The 11,883-nt window shown below is 39.4% G+C and overlaps 1 protein-coding gene across 1 annotated transcript; it reads right to left on the reverse strand.

The window, feature by feature from the left end:
• Positions 1 to 103: 103 nt before the first annotated feature.
• Positions 104 to 11,883, reverse strand: LOC117290743 (72 kDa type IV collagenase-like). Its single transcript, XM_033772291.1, has 9 exons — positions 11,518 to 11,883; positions 8,382 to 8,662; positions 7,033 to 7,319; positions 6,482 to 6,640; positions 5,767 to 5,927; positions 3,397 to 3,544; positions 2,703 to 2,842; positions 2,064 to 2,187; positions 104 to 1,643 (listed from the first exon to the last, which is right to left on the reverse strand). Exons 1-9 carry the CDS (start codon positions 11,641 to 11,643, stop codon positions 1,414 to 1,416), a joined length of 1,656 nt encoding a protein of 551 aa, XP_033628182.1. The 5' UTR covers positions 11,644 to 11,883; the 3' UTR covers positions 104 to 1,413.

An 11,883-nucleotide genomic window follows, 5' to 3' on the forward strand; every position in this document is an offset into this window, starting at 1 on the left:
CATGAAGCTATTTACACTGTCATGTCAATCAAGTCCCAATTTCATAAAGCTGTTAAGCAGAAAATACTGCTTAAAGACACTTGACACTATTGGTAATTGTCAAAGACCAGTCTTCTCACTTGGTGAAGTTTTCGAGAAAGAAGTAATTTTCTACGAATTTGATTTCGAGACCTCAGAATGACATTTTGATGTCCCGAAGTCAAGCATGTGAAAGCACACAACTTTGGGTGACACGGGTGTTTTTTCTTCAATTTTTATCTCGAATTTTCACATGTTTTTTTATGCATATGTTGAGATATACCAAGTGAGAAGACTGGTCTTTGACAATTACAAATAGTGTCTATTGTCTTAAAGACAAAATTAACCAACAATTACAATATTAGGGCAATGATTAGTTCCTTAAACGTGAATATCACATTGGTTGACGCAGATTATGCAAATCATTATTGCAATGATCAACATCTAATACTTTGAACATAATCCAGATTTAAGAAGCTGCTTAGCACCGACAAATCTTGCTAAGAAAAGAAGGTATCGAGATCAATGGCTGACTGGTTCCCCTAAGACAAAATTTGGCAGTGCGCGTTTTCTGCAATACAGCTTTATGAAACAGCGCCAGGCATTCTTAGTTGGGCGCTAATATTTCTAACCCAATTGAAACACATGGGGATGTGTACAACACTGTTACCCGCTCAACGTTTTCATTATTAAATAGCCCAATTACAGTTTGTGATATTAAGTACTATTTGAAGTAAGGGTAATAAATAAACAGATTTTCAAGATGTAAGTTAAATATAAAACTTGTTATATAGGTGACAAATTTACAGATATTATTTTAAGATTGTCAAAATTATTTTTTCCATTGGACCACCGTACTATGAAATGGAATTTAAAATTACGTCAGGAAAATATACTTTACCTACACAATTTGGTTAATTTGGTTAATTTGGTATGAATTCATAGTTCATTTGGTGTAGGGCCTATGGCGACATGCTGTTTTCTGTAATGGAACCAATCCACTGTTTATAATAACGACAAAAAGAGCATGCCCCATTGACTTCAAACTCACACTTTTTACCACTACTGGTGTACATATTGATTTGACTGCTGGATTATATACTGTTCCCTTACCACCGAGACATCGATCTCGACCTGAATGTTGTAGACGAACAAGTTGCGATAGTTGACAACACTATCAGGTCATATAGAAGGAGTCGGCAAAACAGCAGTTCGATGTCATGTACCCTGACCCCATTGCGTTCAATCACGGTTAACAACTTAGCATGTCACCACTCCCACAGACCTGAGTTAAAAGCTTAACAACACACTCATCAAGTATAATCTCTGTTTTTCCCCCGCCAATTTCAAACGTCATTTTAGTTTTCCTCATCAACAAAATCGGTCCCCGATATTTCAAAGCCTGACTAGCACTGTCATGATCAACCCCAGGGCGGTGACGGTTGCCGCTGCGACCCCTCGACCCACGGCACCATTTGAACCCTCGTTCGCCTCATCTTGCAGGATCTCCTGTAAGTTACAGTCCAAGAAGTCGACGCCAAAGTATCGAGGGAATCCCTTTGAGACTTCCCCGGCTGTGTCGTTGAACATCCAATACTTCCTCCCTCTGATGAAATAACCGTTTCCTGTAGAAAACACACAATGTTCATCATTATTCATTCATCAACATTAAAATTATATAAGAGAAAAATGCTGCCTACTTTAGGATATCGTGCTTTGTATTCAGCAGCACCTGTTATGGTATAACTTGCCGTCACATATTCGTAAAATTGCACTTCCAATTAAGTCTTTTTAAATCCCATCTAAAAACTTTACTTTTTAACAAAGCATTTGGTGTTGTTCAGTGAGTTTTCTAGCTTTCGGTGTTTTTATGGCTTATACTTTATTGTGAACTTTGTATTGTACCTAAGCTGTATCGTTTTTTTTCTTTGTTTTTTTTCCTTCATAGTTGTAGTGTTCATTCAACTAATTGTTAAAATGGCTTCTATATTTGTGCTTATTTTTCTGGTGTACTTTTTCTTTAATTTGTTCCGATTACAACTTACCATCCCGAAACCTGAAGGCCGACCCCAAATTACTTGGAACACCGGGAAAGATTTCCTCAATTGGATATGGCCAATTAGCATCCACCGTCTTGGAGACTTCATCAAACCTCCACACCAAGTCACCCTGTATATATATACACAAAGTAAACGTATAGGAGTTTGCCAGAATTTATCCTCTAATTAATGGTTTCAGCAATGTTGTAACAAGTATTTTTTCCCCAAGTCAACTCAAGTCGCAAATCAGTGCCTCAGCAACTAACAAAATTCAACAAAATCAAAAAGAGACTTTGTAGCATCATGATGATGAGGTCACAAAAAATGAGGTAAGAGAAGACGTCAGAATGTTGTGAAAACAAAACTCAAATTATTGGTCATTGCACTCTGATACTATAAAGAAATCCCGAATCACAACACATAGCAAGTTGGGGTGTCGACTAGACTTGACTGCACCGACTAGACCATAACCAGAAACCATGGAGCACAGGGAGATTGACTATATCGAACCATGTACTGGAGTGTGGTCGATATGGTTAATTTAAGAGCTACGTCACATTTCTGGTCAAGTCTAGTCGCTCACCTGAACTTGCTCATAACGGTAGCGTATGAGATTATTTTGTCAATCACTGGGTTTGTTTTTACCTTGAAAAAGTATGTTTTGCTGTACTCCTTCCACGTCATGACTGCGTCAATGTCTACTGGGAGGTCAGGTGAAAGGTCACTGATATATTGAGGATAACCGGGTTCCAGTGTGATTCCATCAAACTGCCAGTACTGGTCACCTTTTAAAAAGAAATATAATTATGTTTCAAACCTGAAAGCTCACTGATCATACACTGTGTACTATGGACAAGTATTGAACATCGAGTTCAAAAAGAGGAACACATCCATATCTCTTCTGGAACAAGACATAATTATTAATTATAATTATAAGGTATATATATCCATGGAGATATGTTTTTTTTTATAGCTCCATTGTATACCAAACATCTCAGATACTGAATAATAAATTGAAATGTATAGACCCTACTGTAAATGAATACACATGTGTAAGCTCAAATATCTGTGTTTTGATTGGTCCGATGTGATGTTTGTCAGCTGCACCCACATCACAACCGACCAATCAAAACACAGATATGTAAAGCTACGTCACTGCACGTTCATCCAATGACATCGTTGTATCCAATGAAATCACATCATGGTTATGAAACGAAAGTACCTGTATTTATCCTTATAAGAGTTTTTTTTTTACATTCTAATTTTACTGAAAAGTTCCGTTACGGGGACATGAAGTACGCTCCATCTTCATCCCAAGAAAAACTCGTAAAATGCATACCTTTAAAAAAGAGACTTTTCTGGTCGTGCCATCTTTCGTAGCCGGCGTCTATTCTAGTTGGGAGGCCCTGCCAGAAGTATTTGACCCTGTCGCCCTCTTGTGGCGAGACGAGCTGTCCCACGCGGGGGATTCTCCAGTATCGGGCTCCCTGATAACGTAGAAAAAAAGGAACATGAAATTAGTCTCACATTTTTTTGGGTGATCCCTTGCTACAGGGCAGCCCGGCCCTTCCCTCATGGCAAAACAGCTCAACTTAATTGTTTTTATCATTTCTGGGAAACAAATTGAGTTTGTTTGTTCATTTTAAAGTTTCAAAGGCATACTTTGTATGGATGTAAATTTAACATGTCCTATCTCAGCCTCTTTTAATACATTTGTCCTGTTTTTATTAACACCTGTCCCTGTCCTTGCTTTTCTCAAAATGTAATTTGTTAGTTATAGTCAGTTTTTCCATGGAAGAGCCGGCTCGAGCTAACGGTTGTGGGGCTTATGAATGGCGCCCAAAACAAAGATATTGACAAAATAAGGGAGACCATTATTCTATAGACGATGTGACCTATGTTTACATTCAAACCGCCCTCTGTTGACAAAACACTATATACGTCATGTTTCGCCGGGCACTGAGTTGCGTAGTCATTAGTAAGTTTGCGTACACTTTCTAGCTGGCTGCCAAAACTAAAAGGTTTTGCCCGGCGGTATGCGCGCGAATCATGTTATGGTTTTTGTGTGACGTCAGAGGTCACATCGTTTATAGACAGCTCAGCTCAGATGGTAGAGCACTGGCCAATAAGACCGGACACCATTGGTCCAATTCCCGCTCTAGGTAATTGTTTTTGTTCAACCTCAACAGAGTTATCTCGAGCTGTTTTCAGCACTGAATGTTGCTTAATAGTTTTCTGCCCGGATAAGCAGGATACCAGTCTCATTCTGGAATGCATACTTTTGTTTAGCTTAGCTACTTTTTGAGCTCTAAACCCTTTGTGAATTTGTACCTTGTTCTGAAAAGAACAGGTGCACCAAATAATGTGTTGCAACAATTCGTGTTGAGAGTACAAGAGCTGCATTGTCACTGTTTCGAATCAAAAACACCAACGCCAATAGTATAGCTGTATATAGGGCCTTCAAGTTGTCATCGCGTACCCCGGTTTTAAGAATGTTCATCAACCACCATGCCTCTGTGTCAAAGTTTTGTGGCTGTTCTTGAAAACAAATCAGTGAATTTCCACCCGTCATTACCCTATGGACTGTCATCACCAGTTGGTATGTATATGATTTAATTGATGTTTATGGGACTTGAGGCATTGCATGATGAGGTATGGTTGACACAGCACTAAATTTGTCTATCGACACTCAAACAAAACTGTGCAATACTACACGGTCCACCATTACCTGAACAGGCGAATTATACGATGAGGTATCATTGATATTTGATCCCTCCGACTCCATAGCACCTCGAACAAATATATTGACATTAGTAGGGAGACCGCATGCAGATGGCTAGATAGCTCTTTTGGTAGAGCGCTGGCAAGTTATACTGGGGTCGTGGTTCAAATCCCGCCCTAGTAAATTTTTATTTGTTCAATTTCGAAAGAGTTATATCTTCCTTGTGAGCTGGGCCCATTTTCATACAGCTGCTTTCAGTCAATAGGTTTTTGCTCAATAAAAAATAAGCAAGTCCCGCTTTTAGTTGTTCAACCCAAATTGTTTTTATTGTATTGACTAAAGTGACTAGGATTTGAGGCATTGCATAGTGAGGTATCAATATATAATTGGCTTGCGGTAACACCATGTTTGATGGGTAGATTATGTTCTTTATAGAACCGTCTTGGCTTAAATTTTCTAATACGGCGGAGCAGATTTTTCGAATTGACGAAATTCAATTGACCTGTGACGTCACTGTATTGATGGAAGTGTAGATTAACTTGACGAATCTACTATAAGTTCGTTTAATACGAATCTACAGTTGAGTGTACAAACTACAGAGATAGTTCACCCTGAAAATGGCTGTCTTACCAAAAATAACCTGATGTGAAACCTTTTCAGTTAAACAATCTACTTTAGTTAAAATGTAATTTTAAACAAAATATTGTACTCGATAATGTTGCCAGCACAAAAAAAGTTATAAATGATTGTGATCAAACGTAGTTTGACAAAGTATAATATTCAATTTGGGAGAAATAGTTTGCCAAGAGGCTGAAGTTAAGTCAGAGAATAGACTCTAAAGTGTAGATTCGTTTAATACAATGTACTCGCCTTCGGTTCACACATCTTATCCACGAATCTACACTTTCTACTACAACTCGCCTTTGGCTCGTACATTCTTTATCCACGAATCTACACTTTCTCGTCCTTGCATTCTCCTTAACTTACCCTGAATCCGAAAATCTCTCCTCTGACGTACGCCACAGCCTCAAAGGCTTTATTGCATGTGTCTTTGTTTCGTCTCTTAACCGTTGTGGCTGGTCTTTCTGTGACATCCGGGGAGTAGGTGGGCCTCGGGTCTGGATTCGGCGGTGAAGTTTGTTTAGATCCTTGATTCAAAAGATAAAAGGTCTCACTTAGAAATAATAATTGTATGCGCCCTGAATTTCGCTCATCCATTCCCGTCCCCGTCCGCAATTTCTTTTCCATGATGTATAAGAATTCCCCTTTTTTAATCGATTTAGAAAGAAAAAAAACAACGACAGTGGCAATTTTGATGTACAGAACAAAATTGCTCCCGTCCCTATCGCTTTTCCCAAGTCGTGAGGTTCCACTTGTGAATTTAAAGTTGGGGGGGGGGGGGATCAACCGAAGATACTCGGATTAATCAGCTTAAACCGATTGCCTCAAATGAAATAAACCATAATATCAACGTGTACACAAAATGCAGGATAGCATCCTTTTCACTAAAACCTTCAATTTCAATTCAATTCAATTTAGAGCCATTATTTCCATTTCACTGGTTTACAATACAAATTAACTCAAACTCGCTCAACATTTGTATTTATGGTGTGTTGCTTGAAGAAAAGTGATGCACTTTCCCTAAAACACAAATTCTCTTGATACAAGGATAAGTGCGGACTAACATTATTACACTTCTTACCGTAAATAAGCTGCATGCCAAGTATGTCATCGTAAGATAGTCTGAAGTCAGGGGTGTAGCCAGAGTAGAACGGTTGCATGAGGGCGCCCTGCACTTCAGAGTGCGCCAAACCCAAACTGTGTCCGATCTCGTGCGTGGCAACTATGAGTAGATTTATACCTGAGTTGAAAGACGATTCGATTTTATTATTGAACTAATGTTGAACTTATAGTGTTATTTTAATGTCATACTTGCATCCGTGATAATATTCGGTGTTTATCCACCAACGAAGAAAATTTTCCAAAAATACCGTACTCAATTCTGGCTTTGACGAAATCGAAACAAAAACTCATGACGGACATGCCAACAAATCAAATTCGTGTTATTTCCTTCGAAAAAATCATGATGTAAGTGGAGCATAGGGGAGAGTTTGAGCTAGTGCCTTTTTGAGAGGGTCAATAATTTCTCTTCTAAAAGGAAAGGAATAGGTGAAATGAGATTTGAAATAAAAGAGCGAGAGCTGAGTCACAAAATTTCCCCAAACAACAAATAATTATTTTACAGTTTCATACCGTCGTATCCCGAAGATGTGAACGTTTCGGAATCGTCAAAATGTACATCGCCGTCAAGATCGTCGAAACCACTCATCGGTGGGTAGGCGTGAGCTAGGGTACCTCCCGGTCCGTCAAAAGCGAACAAATCCCCGTGGCTGTAGGTGCCGAAACTGATGTAAATGTCCGCGTAGCCTGCCGTCACCTCAAAGAACCGGAGGGGGACCACGTCGCTCCAAAGCTTGAAGGCCTCTCGCATGGTAGCCACTACCTCGCTGAAGGACAATTCTTGTGGGCTGTTAAGCACTCTGTTGATAGCGATTGAGATACATTTTATTGATTTGTTTCTGTCCTGATATTACTACTGTGCAGTGATGATGGTGATTTCAATAACCAACGTTGTGTGAAGGCTTTTGTAATACCAGGTGTCAATAATACTTCACCATCACAAAGAATAACTCATCGACGCCCTAACTCGAGAGAAGACTTATTATACTAGTGAGTCTTATCTCGAGTCAAAGACAGTGGATACTATTGGCAATTGTCAAAGACCAGTCTTCTGACTAAGTGTATCTCAACGTATTCTTAACATAACAAACCTGTGAAAATTTAAGCTCGATTGGTCGTCGGAGTTGCGAGATAACTATGAAAGAAAAAACACGAAGTTGTGTGCTTTTAGATGCTTTCGAGACCTCAAATTCTAAACTTGGGGTCTCGAAATCAAATCCGTGGAAAGTTACTTCTTTCTCGAAAACTACGTCACTTCATAGGGAGCCGTTTTTCACGATGTTTCTTACTATTAACCTCTCGCCATTACCCGTTACCAAGTGAGGTTTTATGCTGATAATTATTTTGTGTAATTACCAAGTGTCCAATGCCTTTAAAACTCTTTGTGAAATTCACCCCCGGGCCTACGTGCAGATTGGATATAATTAAGCGTCAAAAACTTTGGAATTTCTCAATATTGTCAAAGAATTTTGGTTTTTGCGACCAGTTGGGCGATCTCCACAGGGAACTAACCAGTCTTGGTTCTAGACGTAAAGTCACTGTCTCATAATTCATAAACGAGGGCGCGCTTTTCTTCTTGAATTCATTTCAATCGGTTGATGATTGTCTTTAGCTGGAAATCGAACCAAAGAAAGTGACGTCCTCTGTTGTTGAAATTAATCCATTCGGTCCGTTGTTGAAAATAGATCCATGCGATGGTCTTGGAAGGGGTGGATTTTACAAAAAGTTATAACGAGTCTTATCTCGAGTTAAGACGAGTTATTCGTCCTAACTTATGACTAGCCAAAGAGTCCTGAGTTTAGACTATCTTTGTGAAATTGACCCTGGACCTAAACTAGCACATTTCACTTTACTTCACTCACCTGAAGGTCAAGTCCTTCTTCGGCCACTTGCCCCCTGTGTGGGCGTACCTCTTGAGTCTCCCACCCAGCACCGTGCCGTTAGTCCCCCGTCCATTGGGGTCTGGCACGCCGCATCTTGGCATCTTCATGACCCGTAGTGTCTCGGCGTCCACCTCCCCTGTCTGTGGTAGGTTGGCGAACCGCTGCATGCGCTGAATGGACGAGCGTACGTCTGTGATGGTCAGAAGATCGGCTCCCTCTGACGCAGGGGGGTTCATGTAGCCGTAGTTAATCAGGTAATTCTGTTGAAGACGGGAGAATGTATTTCACATACTTTAGTAAGCGCCATTCAAAAACAACATATTAAAGGCAGTGGACACTATTGGTATTTGTCAAAGACTAAGCCTTCACAGTTGGTGTATCTCAACATATACATAAAATAACAAACCTGTGAAAATTTGAGTTCAATCGGTCATCGAAGTTGCGAGATATTAATGAAAGAAAAAAACACACTTGTCACACGAAGTTGTGTGCGTTTAGATGGTTGATTTCGAGACCTCACGTTCTTAACTTGAGGTCTCGAAATCAAATTCGTGGAAAATTACTTCTTTCTCCAAAGCTCACAATGTTTTATCCCCATTACTTGTCACCAAGAAAGGTTTTATGCTAATAATTATTTTGAGTAATTACCAATAATGTCCACTGCCTTTAAGAGAGGGAAAACGAAATGACAAAGTCGTGAGTCGAGACTAGCGTACTTAAAAACAGTCTTGAATGCAAGGACTGTGGGAATTAAACTGCGGCAGTTTACGAGTCCTGTGTGGAATTTGAAGAATACATGGGAGTCTACAGCAGAGCCGTTAAAAAAAGCAAAAAAAAAGAAGGAAAAAAAAGCACAAGGACCAAGTTATTTTATAGCAGTTATAAACCTCGGAGGTTGGAAAGATAAGAATGGGTTGCTTTAAAGACACTGGACACTATTGGTAATTGTCAAAGACCAGTCTTCCCACTTGGTGTATCTCAACATATTTTATGCATAAAATAACAAAGCTCTGAAAATTTGAGTTTGATTGGTCGTCGGAGTTGAGAGATAATAATGGAAGAAAAAACACCCTTGTCACACGAAGTTGTGTGCTTTCAGATGCTTGATTTCGAGACCTCAAATTCTAAACTTGAGGTCTCGAAATCAAATTCGTGGGAAAATTACTTCTTTCTCGAAAACTACGTCACTTCAGAGGGAGCTGTTTCTCACAATGTTTTATACCATCAACCTCTCCCCATTAATCGTAACCAAGAAAGGTTTTATGATAATAATTATGTTGAGTAATTACCAATAGTGTCCACTGCCTTTAAGTGGGGGGGGGGGGGCTCATTCTACAATTTAGTGCTGTTTAACCTGTCATGTTTTGTAAAGGGCACATAAACACACAAGCCTCGGCTTTTAGGATGATGCCTCCATGTGCAAGTGTGGAAATAAATGCTCTCTTGAATTGAACTGAAAAATTGCAAACAGGCTATTTCATATGTATTGGAAGAATCACAAGTAACCACAGACCATAAAACTGCAACCTATAGTCTGTAAACTGTAATAGTTTTTTTAAGCAACAAGTGTTTCTCCATCTTTACTCAATCAAGCTGGTTTACCACACAAAATGCGGTGTGTGGAACGTGCATTTTAAATCAACACTTTGATGTTTTGATGAACTTTGCGCTTCCTTGATTCTTCTTTTTTAATTTCCCCTATTTTACAAGTTCAGCCGGAAATCCTCACTGACACAATGCATATGACTCGCATGCTATAAATAGAACAATTAGTTCCATAAGATCACGTACTTTGAAACGGTTATTTATGGCCACCGAACACATACTAATATGTTAACACTTTTTTAAAGATGCAATGTATCCCAGGTTTCTCCTGTGAAGACGAGCAGAGTATCTGTTCGAAAAGTCAATACCAAACTGGCTCTCTCCCTCAAAAGAGATTTTCACATTGTTGTTCTACCCGCAATAGTTCCCAAACTTGCAGAAAAAGAGCATGCTTTTGTAATGATTGAAACAAAGAAGATTACAGATTCAGCCTAACAAAGCTTACTGAATATGGAACTCGTAACCAATGCCAAACCCCCACAGAAATGTTTCTGTTTGTAAAGTTATGCCATAGTCTTCAACTAATATTTATGCATCTGAAACCACACAAATTATTTTGTACAGCAATGGTGTTTCCCTTCTTTTATTATTCTCTTGCAACTTCGATGACCAATTGAGCCCAAATGTTCACAGGTTTGTCATTGTATGCATGTGTTTGGATATACAAAGTGGCGGGGAATACTGGTCTTTTACAATTACCAAACGCGTCTTGTGCCTTTAAAAAAAAATGCTGCTAAGACGCATCAGGTGGTTAACAGTGTACGTCAAGACACTCTACCGCAACATTTCTATTTTTGCCGAAGCTAATTGCTCGGAGGAGAGTAACGTCAACGAAGACGCTGTTATATTTTTGGAAGGGGCTCTAAACATAGAATTCAAAGCCCTGATAATTAACTTGACCCTTTTCTGACTTCATCTTCTGTAGGGGAAAATGGCTGGGTCAAGCAAAGAGAATGGTCTGTCCTTTCTATATGGGTTTTAAAGTTCATTGCTCTGTGGGTCAAGCAACGGTTTCAAGTTAAATGAAGTTCGAGGGATTAAGGGACTTACACAAGTTTAGAGATCTGCCTCTTTTTGAAGTATGTCTTTTGAGTGTTTGTATGTATTGGATTTAAAAAGTATAAACACTGGTATTGCTTCACAATGTGTCCAATGCGCTATATGTCCTTGTGTGTCCAATGCGCTATATGTCCTTGTGTATCTGGTTAGACCATGGTTAGACCATGGTTAGACCGTAGAGCAATTAATGTACATGCTATGGTTCGATCATAGAGCAAGGGTTTTAGACAACGGGTTAATCTAGCTCCACAGTTGGACCATAGAGCAAGGACGTTAGGTTATAGTAGTGGTTATACTTGGTCCACACACACTCAATGTTTCGTTGGTGCATATGCATAAGGACAGAATGGTTGGTGTGTTGGGCCTATATAAAGAATAAGCCTTTCATAACCGTTCAGCTGTGAAAAAAAAAATATGACTCATACAGAAATCAAAAAGTTTCTGAACTTACCAACGCTGCATCAGATTTTTCAGGATCACTTGAAGCGGCAGGAATACCCGAAACGACCGTCAAACTACAGCAACAAGCAGCCACAATCCCTACCAATACCCGTAACGACACACTGATTGTGTACATTATAAAACTGTTAAGTCAGTCAACCTTCTACCAGGAGAGACAAACAGTAGAATACTGCTGCTTAGAGACACAAACTTCTGATAAAATCACCAAGCCAAAACTTCCAAGCAGTTAAAAGATCTATTGAGTACATACACGTTGACAAGTTCACTTTTCTTAACAGGTGCGCTGGTGTCTGAGTAGACATGTAAATGAAACCCAACACAGCATGCCCTCGAACTTTATATGGCGGTAGAATCC

This window comes from Asterias rubens, chromosome 5 (genome assembly GCF_902459465.1).
Source record: "Asterias rubens chromosome 5, eAstRub1.3, whole genome shotgun sequence".
Taxonomy (NCBI): domain Eukaryota; kingdom Metazoa; phylum Echinodermata; class Asteroidea; order Forcipulatida; family Asteriidae; genus Asterias; species Asterias rubens.

Coding starts and splice junctions, on each gene's coding strand:
- LOC117290743 (XM_033772291.1), bottom strand. CDS start 11,643: ATGTACACAATCAGTGTGTCGTTACGGGTATTGGTAGGGATTGTGGCT. Junction 6,641..7,032: donor CACATCTTCGGGATACGACG/GTATGAAACTGT, acceptor CTTTCAACTCAG/GTATAAATCTACTCATAGTT. Junction 1,644..2,063: donor GGCCTTCAGGTTTCGGGATG/GTAAGTTGTAAT, acceptor TGTTTTCTACAG/GAAACGGTTATTTCATCAGA.